The sequence below is a fragment of the Glandiceps talaboti genome, chromosome 20 (genome assembly GCF_964340395.1).
Source record: "Glandiceps talaboti chromosome 20, keGlaTala1.1, whole genome shotgun sequence".
Taxonomy (NCBI): Eukaryota; Metazoa; Hemichordata; class Enteropneusta; family Spengelidae; genus Glandiceps; species Glandiceps talaboti.
Window position 1 is genome coordinate 2059790 of NC_135568.1, and position 19896 is coordinate 2079685.

At 36.7% G+C, this 19896-nt stretch overlaps 1 protein-coding gene across 1 annotated transcript in view; it reads right to left on the reverse strand.

Moving 5' to 3' along the window:
* Positions 1-19896, reverse strand: part of LOC144450953 (low-density lipoprotein receptor-related protein 2-like) — a 126057-nt gene that overhangs the window by 52711 nt on the left and 53450 nt on the right. The window contains exons 33-46 of the mRNA XM_078141712.1: positions 18552-18742; positions 17184-17409; positions 16201-16384; positions 14928-15053; positions 13317-13477; positions 10967-11128; positions 10547-10647; positions 9141-9303; positions 8412-8514; positions 7014-7283; positions 4631-4726; positions 3785-3949; positions 2170-2317; positions 1661-1835 (exon numbers count right to left, since the gene is read on the reverse strand). Of these exons, the coding sequence (XP_077997838.1) occupies positions 1661-1835; positions 2170-2317; positions 3785-3949; positions 4631-4726; positions 7014-7283; positions 8412-8514; positions 9141-9303; positions 10547-10647; positions 10967-11128; positions 13317-13477; positions 14928-15053; positions 16201-16384; positions 17184-17409; positions 18552-18742 (2271 nt within the window). The remainder of the gene's footprint in view (positions 1-1660; positions 1836-2169; positions 2318-3784; positions 3950-4630; positions 4727-7013; positions 7284-8411; positions 8515-9140; positions 9304-10546; positions 10648-10966; positions 11129-13316; positions 13478-14927; positions 15054-16200; positions 16385-17183; positions 17410-18551; positions 18743-19896) is intronic.

Consider the following 19896-nt stretch of genomic DNA (forward strand, 5'->3'; position numbering starts at 1 on the left):
ATGGAGTTTTCATTTGTACTATTTTTTCCCTCAGGAGCCAACATTTTGGTGGCAGTGGCACAGTTATGATTTGGTATACAATGGACCACATTTTAGACCATGCAAAATTGAAAATTATGGACTGGTAGAGTGGACCACCTTGTTAAACTATTCAGATTGAAAAGAAGAACAATTGACACCTTTTTATCAATGTAACCATGATAGTAAAGCAAAGAGCACGATTCACATGCCATTGCTTCCGTACATGCAAAGGACCAAATCATTTCAGATGTTATCTGCTTGTGATCATCCTGTCCAAATAGGGGAAGAAAACCTCTCAGCTACATGGATACAATTGCTAGAGACATCAAGCAAGAGATTGTGGACCTTCAAAGTCTTATGAGGAAGAAGCTTGACACATGGAGCAACATTGTGGACTCTATCTTGGATGCGTCCATATGATGATGATGATGATGATGATGATGATGATGATGATGATGATGATGATGATGATGATGATGATTATCAATTTAGTTCCTTAACTGCCTATGAGGATTTCTTAAAATGTGTGACAGAACTTTCTTAGCACAATATACAGTGGTTTGCCAAATAGTATGAACACTTTGTTGGACACATATGTATGTGTTTTATGAGGGAGGCAACATTAGAAGTAATTGGATATGAGATCCTTATCAATGCTGACCAGTCATCCCCACTGAATGACACAATAGCAACACATACACAGTCAGGTACTATGATACACACAGAGCAATTGAAGTTTTGATGAAGCCAGACAAGTTTATGCAACAGCTATATCCATGTTTACCTCGGTACCCGACTGTGTGTGCTGTTATTGTGTCACTCAGTGGAGATGGCTGGTCTGCTTTGATGGGGATCTTCTATCTAATTACTTCTAATGTTGCCTCCCTCATAAATAATATACTTGTATATAATACAATAATAAATAATAAATAATTTTATTTCGTACTGTAGGCCATGGGCCTTAAATTTACATAACTGAACATAGAATAATGATCATGATTACAGAGGTATGTTCAACATAGCTAAATTGACAAGTCAGCTTATGTTGAGAGATTTTCTTCCAAAAGCTGTTTATGTATTTTCATGGCAAAGAAAATAAATTTGCCAAGGTTTGAATGGTGAAGATGTTTGTGGACTGCATTAACAATATAACTTGTGTTCAACAAAGTGTTCATGCCATTTGGTAAACTTATAAGTGAAGCATTGATTGTGAAACAGTTGTATACAAAGCATGATCTGGCATCATATGGTCTTGTTGCTTGGCATGTATGTTTTCATTGTTTGAGTGTCTATCCACTTATCTTCTTACCCTGATGTATTTTTGCCATATACACAATCATTTGGCAGTTGCTATATGGCTGTGGTCTCATTGCTAGGCATATATGTATACATTTCTTCAATGTTTACTCACTTGCCTATTAATCCTGTTGTTATCTTTGCAATAAACACAATCATTTGGCTGTTGCTACAGGCAGGGTCTTGTTGCTAGGCATACTGTATATGCATATGAATGTTTATTCACTTGCTTTATAACAAGATATCAACCAGATATCACAATTAGCCATATTGTTTTTCTATACTTGAGCAATCTTCAGAAATCAGAATTTGCAACATTGTTTCTCTTTATTGATAACCTTACCTGTAAGGAGAGTGTGGTCATATCGACCCAGTAGACGTAGTGTGATTGATAATCAATAGAGAGGTCACATGGATAAACCACAGCAGTGTCAACCATGACCTGTTCATTGCTTCCATCTAACTCAGTCCTTATAATCTGTGCTGCCTCCGTTGTACAGATGCTCCAGTATAAGTATCTGCCAAATAAAACTCAAGATGTTTAGTTGAGAGTATGATTTTTGTGACATCAAAGAGTGCAATAAGGTGGAAAAAAAATAATTGTCAGAAAATAGGGTAGGTAGGTCGGTTGTAGACTGAAAACCGAATGAAATGACAGTCATGAAGACAAAGAATTTCTTATCTTCTTGTTTTAAATGTTTAAGAAAAACCCGTTAATACCCCCTGTATGCTGTCTAAGTGATGGCTGCAATGGTTGTATTACCCCCGGAATGCCGTCTAAAAGATGGATGCAATGGCTGTAATTTATGCATAGTACATATCTGTCAACAGGTTTGGTATGGTATCACTTACTTTTTTAGGGGATTGACTGCAATGGCACATAGTCTGTCGGTCTTAGATGCAGATAGTATATGAATCACATTTTCAGTGCCATTAATTCTACCCACTCCTACGCTATTGTGATTATAACTTCCATCACTAAGTGTCATGTAAACATTCCCTGCAAAAAAAAAATTATCATAATTATAAATTAGGCTACATATATATGTGAAACTCCTGCTTGGAAGAAACTTGGTATAAATAAAATGCTGAGATTATTTAGATATTACATCTAGGAGGCATACAAAACCTTTCTTCTTATGTTAGGAAATACTTTTACTTCATCTCCTGACATCTGAAGACGTAAGCTGCTGTCTGCTTCAAATGCTACCTAGACTGTGTTTCCTCCAGTGTGGAAAAAGTGCAGTGCCATGTACTTCACAAGTGTGATTCCGCAGCTTAGTCGATTGAATTTTGAGGACAGGTTACGGACACTGTATCTGATAACTTTAGAAATCAAATGCTATAGATCAAAGCTGATTTGCTGGAAGTGAACATGTGCGAACTTTCCATGGACATACTCTAGTTGAAATTATTTATAAACAGCTCTAGATTGGGTATATGTAAACCCATAATGCACTTCTGTGATAATATCATGACTTGAGCAATTTCCCATTGACACATCCTAAATATTCCACAAAATACCAAGGCAATCAGATTATGATTTCAACTCGTTCACACACACACACACACACACACACACACACACACACACACACACACACACACACACACACACACATACACACACACACACACACACACACACGTGCACGCACATGCACACACACACATGCACAGACATAGACATACACACATGTATACACACACATCATGCACACACATACATACATACATGCAGGCACACACACATGCACAGTAACACTGAAATAAAGCACTTTCTCTATGAATAACACTGAATAAAGTACTTTCTCTATGTGCTACACTCGTTTAAAGCATTCGTATTACAATGAATAACACTGAAGTAAAGTACTTTCTATATGTGTTACACTCGTTTAAAGCATTCGTATTACAATGAGTAACACTGAAGTAAAGCACTTTCTCTATGTTCTACACTTATTTATAGCATTCATATTACAATGAGTAACACTGAAGTAAAACACTTTCTCTATGTGCTACACTTGTTTATAGCATTCATATTACAATGAGTAACACTGAAGTAAAGCACTTTCTCTATGTTCTACACTTATTTATAGCATTCATATTACAATGAGTAACACTGAAGTAAAACGCTTTCTCTATGTGCTACACTCATTTATCATTCATATTACAATGGGTAACACTGAAGTAAAGCACTTTCTCTATGTTCTACACTTATTTATAGCATTCATATTACAATGAGTAACACTGAAGTAAAGCACTTTCTCTATGTGCTACACTTGTTTATAGCATTCATATCAAGTGTAAAAGTATACTGTTTCAATTGGTTTATTTACCAGCCTAGCATGTGGCCTTTCTAATGCGGTCAATTGGCAAATGTTAGAGTATAGCTTTACTTTTAATTAATGTTATGGCTTGTAAAAGGTTTCTAAACTCAGCTTGTGCCATTATAAAGTTGAATACTTACTGGCAACCCAGTCAACAGCTATGTTGTATATATAACCTATACTGCTATAGACAATAACTTCTTCTCCACTGCCATCAGGATGGACACGCTTCAGTCTTCCATACTCATTATAGATGATAAACTCATCCTCCATGTAAACATCAATGCCTGAAACACTATATTCAGCTTAATAAACAAAACAGAGTCATGTCATTAACAAGTCTTCATTCAAGACACCCCCCCCCCCCCCCAAACAGACACTTTAATGTTGTCTCCATGACGATGTATTAGCGTTTTTGAGTCAATTGGTAAATCATGATTGCTCACCACAAATATGGCTGCCACAGAGTAAAAAGTTACATGAGCACCAAAAGTAATGCATGTGTACGTCGTTTAAGTGGTTCTGTATTATCTAAAGTAATGATCTAAAAGACATTAGCCACACATAAATTAATTGCTATGGATATTCAAACTATTTTATCTAAAGGTAATAAGCACTTTGGAGTCATGAATATTCGTAACTATTTATCTAAAGGTAATAAGCACTTAGGAGTCATGAATATTCATGACTATTTTATCTGAAGGTAATAAGCACTTAGGAGTCATGAATATTTATTTATGAATATCTGAAGGAAATAAGCTCTTAAGAGTCATGTACATTCAGTGTACATCTAATGAATATTTATGTATACTAAGACCCATGATGCAATGGTGTAGAGGTGAAGAACAGACTTACTTTGATGTTTCTCGGCAACCGAGCTAAAATTATATGACATGGAATCCTGAAATCACTCCAGAACCCAAATTTTAGAAAAATACCAAATTTTCATGGAATGGCATTCCCCGTTAATAATGACTTCATCATACCTAATAACTTGGGCAACATTGCTTCCTCCTGGCCATCTTGGAGACTATATCCATGGATCACTCCACTGGACACCACAAGCATAAAGTTCTCATGACCTATTCAAAATAAAATAGGAAAACAAATCCTGATAATGCTGTTGGTTCATCAATCCCAGATATATTTTGTGGCCTTTTTGACGGCAATGTTACCGGTATGATCATGAAACATGAAACAAAAGGTCCTCTGGCATACTTTATCATCTGGCTCAACAAAAATCTTACCAACAGTCCTTTTTTTTTAATTTTTAAAAAAAAAATGTTTATGCTGGGAATTTCTCCCAGCGATTTTCTGTTATGCAGACAAATACACACAAACAAACAAACACAAATGCTACAGAGATCCATTCGGGTTTAGGACTACGTGACAGGGATATGTAGCACACTCTATATCACGTTGCTGTGGAACTGTCAAGGCTTTCCCAGTCAGTCCACAGGCTATCCCAGAGTCACCCAGGCCAGGCAAACATAGCACCTGCGGGCTCCGTGTGAGTAATCATCACCGACTTTTCGAGTCATTACTCCAGGAGTCCCCCCAAATTCGCACTCGTCTTGTGAGTGAGACACAGCTGAGTGATACAGCCTACCCATCGCGTCTGTAGAACACTCACCCTGGGTTTGGGTTGTCACAGAAAAATCCCGTTTCCAGTGGGATTTGAACCTGTGACCTCTCGACTAATCCTGTACGCTAACCACTACGCTACAGGGAGCTTTTAATTGGTTAACAAAAATCTTACCAATGGCAATTCGCACATCTGAAATCCAATGTCAGACAATACACATACAGTGAGAGCTAGAGAAACAAAACCTTAACATGAAAACACCCCTACATGATAATGGAACATCCCACGAACTTTAGCCAAGTTATTATGTAACATTATATAACCATACTTCCACTGCAAAAAATGAACTATCTTGGCAGAAAATCACTCTTTGGATGTAACTTGACAATCACCGATTCACTGATTGGATCACTTTCATTTCGTCAATTTTTCATCTGCACACCATAAACAGTGGCCCATCCTAATTTGAAATCAATTGATCCAGTGGTTTCTCACTTTAAGTTGGTCACACATACACACACACACACACATACACTTGTGCGCACACACACACACACACACACATACGCGCACATACACACATCCACACACACACACACACACATGCACACACACACATACACATCCACGCACGCACACATGCACACACACATACACATCACACACACACACACACATACACACGCATACATGCATGCACACACACATGCACACACACACACACACACGCACACACACACACACACACACAAAGACAAAACTTGATGCCTATAGAATGCTGAATCTCAGTTCAGTTTGGCTAAAAATGTTACTACATGTAACATGGAAGGGGGGGGGGCATAAATCTTTTAAATGTTTTGCTTGATTATTGAGTTGATAAGGTCATGAGAAACTTAAAAATAAAATGGAAATAATCATTTTGTTCAAATTTTTGATAAATCATTCATGAGGAGGAATAATTTTATTATTTCCCAATATTTTACTTCATTCAGCCATAAAAATACATAAAAAAACAGTTTTGTCACTACTCACCTAGCGACTCATAGTGACAAAGCCCTTTAGGTCACTTGTATTTTCCTTGGCTGAGTGAAGAAAAATATTGGGGAAATAATATCTAAATATACTAGAGAGTTATTGTCAAACCCCCCCAAAAAACTAATCATGTGAATTTTTTTCATCCAGCCAGAAAATAATCTTGACCAAAGAGGCCTTTATTTCTACTCGTCTAGCAACTCGTAGTGACAAAATCCTTAAGTCAAGATTAATCTCAGACTGAACAAAAAAATATTGGAGAGTAATATAATTATACCAGCACCAATACTATGAAAGAATAATTGGGAAAAGTAATGGTAACTTTGGACGTTTTAACTGATATTTTGAACACAGTAAAACCAAAGACGTAGCCACATATTGTCATGACATGGATGCATGTTGTAGTGACATATAATGACCAGGGTATAAATTCCAATTTTTTTGTTCCAACTTGGCTTGTATGGTATAATTACTTCTAATCTGGAGCTACTGATAAAATTAACCTCCCACAATTGTCACAGTAACTATGAATTGATTATTTGTGGTTACAAAAAATGTGTCAACATTGTTTACAATACTTGTAGATTAGTATTTATTATAAAATTTCCCATGATGCAACATTCAACATGGCGGGTTTGCAAGTTCCCTTTTATCATGTGTTCAAAATAACACTTAATATGACTTGAAACTTGTGTATATATAATGTATATGTCTGACAATGCATGCATGCAATATGATTTGAAAAAACTTACGTGTACATGTCTGTCCATCCTGCTCTTGTTGATAGCCAATGGAACATTTGCACACTTTGGTCTTATCACTGGTAGGAAGACAAAGATTTGGACAGCCTCCATTGTTGTGTTTGCATTGGTTGGTGTTTACAGATTGGTCATGTTCAAATTGAAAGACTTGTAAAAAATCAACTTGCTGTGGGTAGTTATAGGTTCCCAGCAACACTACTGGATTGCTACCATTTGATTTGTAAACTCTGGTCAACGCTTTCTGGAACGTGTATTTTATCTCTAACAATGACAAACAACAATGCAATCAGCTGTTATTTCTTACCATGATGGATTCTTTGCATTAGCAGTTCAAGTGCAACTTTCCTGACTTGGTGAGCCAGCAAGTCGAGTGTCATAAAAATTGTTTGCATCTCTAAAGCTATTTGCAATGTCACTGATAATGGGTCAGTAAAACTGATAGCAACTGATATGACATTAGGGGCTTCACACTTAGATATTGAGCTTAGCTTTGCCTGATGTGTTATGTAATAGTGCTTTATCACATTTGCAAATATTGCCAACAAACAATATTCAGTGATAAGAAAGATAAGAAACCCCCACTTCCTTAGCTAATGGCTTGATTCTATAATGCAAATAACAAGTCTTCAAAGAAGACACAATCTCAAATACAAATTACTGCTGTGTGAATGAAAGAAATGTACGGTAACATGTACTACAAAGTACCGCAATGATAATATGAAAGACACAGCCTGACTCTGAAGGTCAAACTGAAGTTCAAAGTTCAATCTCTTAACGGACAATTGCACAAAAGCTCAATAAACAAACTTTGTTCGTTTATCAGGGTGGGGGTCTGATGTCAATACTATTCCTGAACTTCACCTTTACACCTGTAACAGAATTTCAAAAACTTTCAACTTGCAATGCTAACAAGTTCTGATAACCTGTATTTACTACTGAGATGTTGATAAGTTGATTCAATTTAATTCTAATGTGATATATAGTGCTGGGTTTCTGGTTAATATGTTTACCATGTTTTTATAATGTATCAATAGTAGTGGTGTGACTGCCCATGGCACGGTTTCATTGTGGTTTAATATACCATGTCACACTTATGAATGTTCATTTAGGAGGAGGGGGAAAGGGGTATTTAACTTAAATTAACTTAACTTAAATTTAAAAATATATATATATATATATATATATATATATATATATATATATATATATATATATATATATATATATATATATATATATATATATATATATATATATATAATTATATAATTATTTTTTTTTTTTTTTTTTTTTTTTCCCCAATGTAGGGAATAGCCTTTACTGACAATTTTCACTTGTTAGGAGTAATAGATAGGGGGTTATAAAAGGAACAAATGACTTATACAGTACTTGTATAGTACAGAAAATCTCCATGTACGGCAAGAGTTGTCACTCCTTGTAAATCACTTAGTACTGTTTCCCTTGACGTTCCATCTACAGCACACCTTTCAATCTGTAAAAAAATAGCCAAAACGTCACTGTAGTACAACTGTATTATAGTATACGTGTTATTTAAAAAAAACAAAAACATGTTTGTCCACTTGCCTAACAATCAGCTTTGTCGGTTTTGCAATATATAATACATCACATATATTTCACTGTTGCTAGGGGCATGGTCTAGTGCTAGACATATACATGTTAATTTGCTGAGTATTTATCCATTTGCCTATGCAGCCCTGTTGCCAACTTTGCCATTTGGCTGTTGCTATGGGAATGGTCTTGTTGCTATGCATAAGCTTAGCATGTTCACTTTTTGGATGTTTATCCTCTTGCCTAACTCTCCCCATTTATATCTTTGCAATATACATCATCATTTCATCATTTGTTGCTATGGGCATCGTCTTAAGGAGTTATATATAACTCCTTAAGTTGCAATAAATCAATAAACTACTACTACTACTACTACTACTACTACTACTACTACTACTACATGAAAGCTATCTTACAGCCTTGAATTCCTGTCGCAAGTGATTAAGGCTTTAAAGATGGAGGGGTGGTGGATAAAAAAACAGACTAACATTGACAACTTTACTATATCACAAAATTACATTACCAGAGTGTACATATATAATAACTCACCGTATTTTTAGAAGTGTCACTCCAGTATAACTTTTGTTCTACCACATCAAGGCTGAAGAATGCCAAATCAAAGATGTCTTCACTCACTATAGTTGTTACCTGACTACCATCCATGTTTGCCTTCATTATAAAGGATCTATCACTGTCTTCCCAGTACATCTTACTACAAAATAAAGTTGAACCACAGGGTGTACAGGACAGATAATCAATTTTGTTCTTGCAATTTTCAGGATTTATTTATAATTAAAATGAATAAATAAAGTTTTAAATATTGCCACCATAACTATTGTTTCCTCTCACTGTTTTTTCCTATTTCCTACTTTATCACTGTCTTATCAGAGTTTACCAACTTTGAATTAACCCATTCAGTACTGAAAACTTTGCCGCCAAAATTATTTGAACAAAATTCTTGTTTTTATGAAAGTTTTTGGCATATATCAGCTTCATTTTAGACTGGAATTAAAGAAATGTTATTTCGTAATGAAGTAATATTGTTATAACTATGAAAATGTTCATATAAATTGGGTCCCAAAATTATTCAAAACTCGTCTTCAGTCATGAAAGGGTTAATTAGTAGAGTGCTAATCCTCGAACAAACTCATCAAGAACTGACATACCATTGGTTTTAAAAACAACTGCTAAATTCTATTTACTTTTGATGGGCTGTAAAAAATAATTCTCGCTACCTGCAATACAATTCTATACATCACTGTGGGGTCAAATGGAACGAAGTCGTGCGATAATACATTCTAATGTCGACAACTACACTTCCGGTTGGCTATGCTAATACACAGGAATGTTTCTTTTCCATTTTCAGTTGTAGACATCTCTTGTAATTTTGCTCTGGAAAGATACTGTACATATTTAAATTTCCCACCTCCATAATTATATGAGCTTAAAACTTGCGTTTATCTTATTTGTTACAAATTAAACTGTTGGGAAGAAACATTCATGTGTATTGACATAGGCGACCAGAAGTGTAGGTGTCGACAAATGCAAGCGCGGACACGAGACTGCGTTCCATTTGACTCCTTAGCGATGCATAGAATTGTATTGCAGATAGCGAGAATTGTTGACACATTATGCGGTGAGTGTAGATGTATGGAAATAATATTAGAATTCCAGAAAATCGTGAGAATAAGATTGATTATTTGTCCTGTACCCTGTGGTTGAACAGAACAGAAAAGTCTTACACCTACGGTATGCCAACAGAAATTTCTGTGACCTTTGACACAATTTTTTCACACCAAATTGGACAGAACTTATGCTGGAGTGTGTTAACAAAATTACTACCACTACCACCCCCACCCCCAATCAGATAACAGTAACCTTACCCTTGGGTTGGATCAAGACATATTGCACCTGGTTTTCCAACCCCACCCCCAATCAGATAACAGTAACCTTACCCTTGGGTTGGATCAAGACATATTGCACCTGGTTTTCCACCATCATCACCAATACGAACAAGTACAGCTCTAAACGGGGCATCCTCTTCCAGCCGCATCACCTATTAGTGTATGTGAATTGAGTATAGTAAAGGCTATACTCTCAAATAGTTCTAAAGCAAAGTATTTCAAAAACCTACATTACTGGGAAAATCAATAATAAAATGCCAACTCCAACCTTGAAAGAAACCCGGAATGACGATACAACATTAAGACTTTAGTGAATGTTTGAATTGCCAACCATGCAGTACAAAAGAAATGTTATAACCAGAACACAAATTGTAATGTCATAGAAGGAAGACATCAACATTAACATTATAGTTTCTTTGTAAATCTTTTCACTTGAGTATTAATTAAACACCTTCACAATTTATAGCATACCTCTATCGTCTTTGAAAAAGAATCGGTCCAGTAGATATTTTGAGATATTGAATCGACAGCAATATCAACTACACTGCTAGCAAAATAGAACTCTGACAACCTTTCAGTCTCTCCATCATCCAAATGAACTCTATAGAAAGATTTTGTTCGGTCACCTCCTGCCTGTAATAATCAAGTACAGAGGAAATCAATGTAATGATGAAACATGTCTGATACAGCCCTGGACAGGCTAGTGAGTGAAAGCCCCTGTGTAACTCATCAGACTACAGCCCTGGACAGGCTAGTGTGTGAAAGCCCCTGTGTAACTCATCAGACTACAGCCCTGGACAGGCTAGTGTGTGAAAGCCCCTGTGTAACTCATCAGACTACAGCCCTGGACAGGCTAGTGTGTGAAAGCCCCTGTGTAACTAATCAGACTACAGCCCTGGACAGGCTAGTGTGTGAAAACCCCTCTGTAACTCATCAAACTACAGCCCTAGACAGGCTAGTGTGTGAAAGCCTGTGTAACTCATCAAACTACAGCCCTGGACAGGCTAGTGTGTGAAAGCCCCTGTGTAACTCATCAGACAACAGCCCTGGACAGGCTAGTGTGTGAGAGCCCCTGTGTAACTCATCAGACTACAGCCCTGGACAGGCTAGTGTGTGAAAGCCCCTGTGTAACTCATCAGACAACAGCCCTGGACAGGCTAGTGTGTGAAAGCCTGTGTAACTAATCAGACTACAGCTCTGGACAGGCTAGTGTGTGAAAGCCCCTGTGTAACTCATCAGACAACAGCCCTGGACAGGCTAGTGTGTGAAAGCCTGTGTAACTAATCAGACTACAGCTCTTGACAGGCTAGTGTGTGAAAGCTCCTCTGTAACTCATCAGACTACAGCCCTGGACAGGCTAGTGTGTGAAAGCCTGTGTAACTCATCAAACTACAGCCCTGGACAGGCTAGTGTGTGAAAGCCTGTGTAACTCATCAGACAACAGCCCTGGACAGGCTAGTGTGTGAAAGCCCCTGTGTAACTAATCAGACTACAGTCCTGGACAGGCTGGTGTGTGAAAGCCCCTGTGTAACTCATTAGTCTACAGCCCGGACAGGCTAGTGTGTGAAAGCCCCTGTGTAACTCATCAGACAACAGCCCTGGACAGGCTAGTGTGTGAAAGCCCCTGTGTAACTAATCAGACTACAGTCCTGGACAGGCTGGTGTGTGAAAGCCCCTGTGTAACTCATTAATCTACAGCCCAGACTGCAGGCTAGTGTGTGAAAGCCTCTGTGTTAAAGCTCCTGTGCCACGCTATCAGCTACCACTCACATCTGTACTACTAGTCTGTAAGATATGACATTCATGCCACGTACACTATCAGCCAGCACTCATCGTCTGTACTACTAGTCTTTAAGATATGACATTCATGCCACACTATCAGCTACCACTCACATCTGTACCACTAGTCTGTGAGATATACTACATTCATGCCACGCTATCAGCTACCACTCACATCTGTACTACTAGTCTTTAAGATATGACATTCATGCCACACTATCAGCTACCACTCACATCTGTACTACTAGTCTGTAAGATATGACATTCATGCCACGCTATCAGCCAGCACTCATCGTCTGTACTACTAGTCTTTAAGATATGACATTCATGCCACACTATCAGCTACCACTCACATCTGTACTACTAGTCTGTGAGATACTACATTCATGCCACGCTATCAGCTACCACTCACATCTGTACTACTAGTCTGTGAGATACTACATTCATGCCACGCTATCAGCTACCACTCACATCTGTACTACTAGTCTGTAAGATATGACATTCATGCCACACTATCAGCTACCACTCATATCTGTACTACTACTTACAGTGGTTTAGAAGTCTGATAGGGCTGAACAACACGACATATCTTACAGTGGTTTAGAAGTCTGACAGGGCTGAACAACATGACACATCTTACAGTGGTTTAGAAGTCTGACAGGGCTGAACAACATGACACATCTTACAGTGGTTTAGAAGTCTGACAGGGCTGAACAACATATCTGACACATCTTACAGCGGTTTAGAAGTCTAACAGGGCTGAACAACATGACACATCTTACAGCGGTATAGAAGTCTAACAGGGCTGAGCAACATGACATATCTTACAGTGGTTTAGAAGTCTGACAGGGCTGAACAACATATCTGACACATCTTACAGCGGTATAGAAGTCTAACAGGGCTGAGCAACATGACATAATCTTACAAAGTTGCAGCCTAAAAAATTGTTGCCTACACAGCTACAGAGCAAATAAAAATCTTAACTTTCTATCACAGTATTTTGCCAGAACTAGAGAAAGAAAATATGAAACCAAAAACTTACATAGCTTGTGAAGTATAAATAACTTTGTTCACTGTCAAAGTCTATATCATCTATGTTAAGTGTACTAGGCGAGATTGTAATTGGTGGAAAATGCACAACTGGGTCCAGACCACGTCTTCTTATTTTTTTATCCTCTACGAAAATTAGAAATGGTTCCGTACCTGTATGTTCAACAAATATATAATTCAATACAAGTTTAAATTAAAACATCCAAAAAGATGAGACTGTTAATGGCATTGTAGTAAACGGATTACGCTCAATATCTTTTATCATTTTTCCTGATATTTCAGACAAATCTGATGAAGTTTTGGAGGATAAGATGTTTGACAAAATTTGACCAAATTTGCATTAATTTATTAAAAGTTTGACATTTCCATGACAACTACAAAGAGATTGTGGTAATCATCACAGGTTCCCACATAACTCCTTCAAGATATTCTCAAAATGGTTAGTACATGAAACACGTCAAGTGAAGTAGAACTTCTGTACATGATGATTTCAAAGTTGACTATTAAAGTTACCAACTAAGGTGATATTTTATCACCTAAAACATGCATGTAAACAATAAAAATAGCAGGTGTTCTCAGGATTTATAAACTTAAAAGAAAAAAATAGCGCTAATAGTGTTGTAGCACAACTGCAGTTTTTTGTTTATATTCATTTGGTTGCCTAGCCATCCCTGTTGTTACTTTTACCATGGCTGCCATTCAGTGAAAAATGATATCATGACACTTAAAAAATAAAGCCTGTGTGTATATTTGTCTTCTCCAATATTACGTGTGGATATGATTCAAGACAAACTGGCAACAAATAAATGGTCTGTGATAGAAAGTCACGGTCAAAGTTCAATGCCTTAAAAGAAAGCCTGTACCTGATAATAGTGGGGTAGACACTTGAATGACATCTCTATGTATTACAGTTTTTTAGTTTTGCCATTAATATTGATTTTTTATTATTTTAACAACAAAAATTTGGTCAAATTAGCATATGTTGCAAAATAAAGCGATGCCCTTATGTCCCATACAACATATGTCATCTTTGTGCCACATTTGACAGAAATTGGATTTTGCATGTCTGAGAAATGACGTGTTATATATATGGACAGATGGATGCATGGACGGACACACAGAGCCCATTAACAATGGGGGGGGGGGGCTAAAAATGTAGGACATGCACTAACAGACAACATTGTGTGAAATGTACAAAACATTGTGCTGCCTAATTGAAACATTCACTATGGTTTTGTAGTATAAGCCATTGAAGTTAAAGTGGTCATATGGATGAGAATTTGATATTTATTTTGGATTTTTATTTGATAAAACAGCTTCACCATGTTTTTCTACATGAAAAAATAATGTGAAATAACATATACCAAGTCCATGTTCACATCTCAATAAACGGCAAAACATTAAACAATGTGTAAAATGTTTGTTATTGTACGTACAATAACAAACTTTTTACACTTTTTGCATCTTTTTGCAATGTATTGAGTTATGAACATGGATTTGGTATATGTTATTCAAGTAGAAAAACATGGTGAAGCTTTTTTATCAAATAAAAATCCAAAATAAATACCAAATTCTCATCCATATGGCCACTTTAAGTACTCACTTTTATTGCAGGATACACCATCTTCATTAAGTATGTATCCAACTGCACACAGACATGTGTAGCCTGGTGAATTAGGAGACAGGAGACATATATGTGAGCACTCTCCATTCTCACATGGATTAGATGCTGTAAATTGACAGAACAATAAACATTTCAACAATTCAAAAAAATAATATTTATAATTAATATCTATATTTTTTACAGACATAAAGTACTCTAACAAGAGGTTTTAGTAGGAGCCCAAGACAATTACCCCATCCACCCACCCAGACAATTACCCCATAGGACCCCCCCCCCCACCACATATACACACAAAAATACTGATCTGCCCCAGATATGGGCTCATTTGATTGAAATCTGTCTGTACCTAATTCTATCATCGATACATGTTACACATATTTTCGATGACAAGTCCACTAAGCAGCAGAATCAAAAGTAAAATAAGGCAACAGGTTTAATTTGTAATTATGTTGTATACATTCCACAAACTTTGATCTTACTTATAATATCACAGGGTAAAGGACAAATAATCAATTTTGTACCCATGATTTTCAGGATTGCTTATATTATTTTCTGTATATTTCAAATTAAGTTTTAAATACTGTTTCCTCTCACTGTTTTTTTCTTCTATTTCCTACAACATCTACTGATACGACTAATGGTTCGCGTATAACTATTAGTCAGATCAGTAGATGTTTACATTCACGGCATAATGCGTTAATTTGGGCAAATAGTGAGTTTGTTCTAGCAAGCTACTAATTAATGCAAAGCTGATAAACTCAGATAAGACATTGATATCAGGTAGGAAATAGAAAGAAAAAAACAGTGAGAGGAAACAGTATTTAAAACTTTATTTGAAATATACAGAAAATAATATTAGAAATCCGGAAAATCGTGAGTACAAAATTGATTATTTGTCCTTTACGCTGCGGTAATATCAAAGAACATCCACACATGCAATAGATCTGTTGCCGGTTCCAAGATACATTGCACGTCTCTCCATACAATGTACTGTGTACACACTGAGGGGTTTGCATCCACTACTCTGGGGGATGGTTGTCACCAGACCATACCCTGAGTTCACCTGTAAAATCCTTCTCTGTCATTGATGACATTTAGTCTTTCTTCTATAAAATCACTCATAATCAAAGATGTCAAAATGACTTTCCATCATTTTCTGTTATTTCAAACATAATAACAAGACTAAATGTAACAACATAAGCGACGGCATTTTGTGCAATGTATCTTGGAACCGGAAAATAGATTATAATACCTGTAGGTTGTGCAGCATCACTGTAGATATGTACTGCATACACATCAGGTATATCAACATCAACAATACTGACATTTTGACCTGTAAACTTGTTGGCCCGTAACAAATGTTTTCCTCTTTCTGCTGTCCAATAGACATAGTCTTCAAAAACTATAAATACTGTTGACCAACTAAGATGCAATAACTGTACAAAGGGATGAAAATTGTATACTATTATTATCATTATTATTCTTTATTTATACAATGAATTGACACAGCAAAACACTCATTATGAGGATTGGCTATTTATTTCGGATTTTTAATTTATAAAACAATTTTATTATGGCTTCCTACTTGAAAAATCAATGTGACACAACATATGCTAAGGCCTAATAAAAAAATTGTGTAGTACCGATTACACTCAATTTTAGAATAGGTCGGTACGTAGATTTTATCTTATTTTATTTTATCAATATATATTTTTTTTCTGTGTTTGTGTCTAGTTCAGGTTTTCTATTGTTTTCCAAATGGTCTCTGTGTTGTTTATTTCTTCCTATTAGATGTATAGCCATTACAGATTGGAAGAATAGTTTTATATTTCTGTGACAGCAACTATTAGAATGTCTACCTTTCATCTGTGTTAAGACTATAGCTGATTATTACTATCAACTCAATTAAAAGAAAGGTCTACTTAATTCTGACCAATGACAGCTTGTGTAAGAAGATTGAGGTGTAATATTCATGTCATGTGACTTGATTCTGACCAATGACAGCTTGGGTAAGAAGGTTGAGGTGTAATATTCAGGTCATGTGATTTGATTCTGACCAATGACAGCTTGAGTAAGAAGATTGAGGTGTAATACTCATATCATGTGATTTGATTCTGACCAATGACAGCTTGGGTAAGAAGGTTGAGGTGTAATATTCAGGTCATGTGATTTAATTCTGACCAATGACAGCTTGTGTAAATAAGTTGAGGTGTAATAATTTAATCCAAGACTCACCCTTGTACTCGCAAATACCTGGTGCCTGTTATTTCCATGATAATCACAGAAATCTATAAAACTTTGCCTATTATCATAAAAATACACTCTCTTGTTGGGAAGATCAAGAGCCAATTGACGAAGCTCATAAACTCCATCACTGATAATGGTGATTGGATTACTTCCATCCATGCCAGCTCTCTCAACTTTAGCAGGATATACAGTTGTCCAGAACATCAGCCGCTGACTGTAAAATATCAATATACTAACTATATAAGAATACTTTTATTACAAGGCAATACTGAAACATAATTTTTCATTTTTTTTTTTTTTTGCTGGGAATTCCTCCCAGCGATTTCCTGTTATGCAGACAAATATACACACAAACAAACAAACACAAATGCTACAGAGATCCATTCAGGTTTGGGACTATGTGACAGGGCTATGTAGCACGCTCTGTATCACGTTGCTGTGGAACTGTCAAGGCTTTCCCAGTCAGTCCACAGGCTATCCCAGCGTCACCCAGGCCCAGCAAACATATAGCACCTGCGGGCTTTGCGTGAGTAATCGTCCCCGACTTTTCGAGTCATTACTCCAGGAGTCCCCCTAAATAAATAAAACATAAAAATAGTGCCAATGGCATTGTAGGACAACTGTAGACTTTGGGAAATGATTGATTATGTACATTTTTGTGATTTTCAGGTTTTCTTTTCATGACGTACAGTTTTTCCCCCATTAGCCATTCAAGTGCTACAAACCCAACTTGGTGAGCCAGCAAGTCGGGTATAACAAACATTGTCTATTGTGAAACCACTCCTGCTTGGTTAATGGCTTCATCCCATTATGTTAATTTTTATTTCATTTTCATAATTTTAATTAAGAATACAAACATGACAGATAAAGCAAGAAACAAGACTGCAACAAAACGACACAGATGTTCGAAAAGTGTGACACTACACAATATTGAATTGAATTATTCCCTGGAAATTTAGATAACATTTCCAGGGTTTAGGGAGTGTCCAGATTTTACTTCGGGGGAGGGGGAGGGGAATTTTCAGGGGGTGGCACCATCCCATAGAAACACAATCTGGACACTCCATTAGCATACTCTGTCCTGGCAGACTGATTCACACTCATCCCAATAGGGAATTTGCAATCCAGACTGAGCATCCTCAGATGCAAAGGACTATGGGACTATCTGTGGTTATCGTAATACCTAATCTGGAGCTACCAATAAAATAAACCTCCCACAATGGTCAGGGTAACTATGAATTGATTATTTCTGGTTAAACCACAAAAAAAACTTTGTATAGTATATAGGATGCGTACTAGTCATTGAATCACTGCGCGCGCGCGAGCTATCAAAAGACTAAAAACTGGGGTACTTACCCATCTCTAGGATCTAGTGCAAGAGATCTATAGTCTTCAATACTTAATGGCAGATAGTTTGCATGAGTTGAGTTCAATTTGGCCACTAGTATCCTCCTCCTACGATACCTGATTCCCTCTACAATGTACATATTTTTTCCAATCCAATCCACTGCTATGTCAAGCACATATAAAGTTGACATTGTCCTTCTCTGAAATTTGGAAAATTACATGTCATATCTATCTGAAAGTTGTAATTCTTCATGTGCTGAGCAAATGACCCCCAAATTTTTAAGGTACTGTAACCGTCTTCCTAGGTGGGTCACAGCACCTTAAAACATTTTGGGTCATTTGCTCCCTACATGACGAACCCTATGATGTGCGAGTGCAAGTGTGGCGTACTCATGGCTTGAATAGGGAACTTGCAATCCAGACTGAGCATGCTCTGACACAAAGGACTATGGGATTATCTGTGGTTATCATAATACCTAATCTATATCAATAAAAAAAAAACCTCCCATAATTGTCAGGGTAACTATGAATTGATTATTTGTGGTTACAAACAATGTATCAACATTGTTTATAATTCCGATTGATTGGTATTTATCATCACATTTCCCATGATGCAACATTCAACATGGCAGGTTCGTAAGTTCCCTATTGCAGTGTTCCCTGCAGCAGCACTTTCATGAATGTAGAGAGTGGAAGTTAGGCAGAAAACACTGCAAACAAACGTGCAAATCCCTGGAACTCATGTAGCATGCCAGTGGGGTTCTGTTATTATAGCATGTTTATCTGAAACAACAAACAACAAAAATAACACTGCGCATCAAGGGCTTTCATGTAGAACTAAAGATCATGTACTCATATGCATATCATTTCCATGTCATTTGCATATCATTTGCATATCATTTTCCGTGTAATTTGCATATCATTTGCATGTAGCTACGCAATAATGTTTTTGGTAGTGCACTGAAGTGCAAATACCACTAGTATGCATGCGCACCATATTACATACATAACATCACATAGTATAGTTGCTACATCTACTAGAGCCAGAAGTAGGCAAGGCAATAAATGCCAGGCAGTAAGTGTTTTCTAACACATCATATTCATACAGTAGATATTCTTTCCACGGTCAAAATTATGTCACTGATAGGGCACACATTCCACTGTAATGTTGCCCTATGGAATATAACAATAGCACCAATGCTGTTGTAGCACAACTGTCCAATTTTTTTAATTGTTTATCCGCATGCTGATCCATGCTAGGTATAGGTGTTCATTTGCTGAATGTTTATCCAGTTGCCTGTATCCAATCCTGTTATTATCTTTGCAATATACATCATCATATCGCTATTGCTAT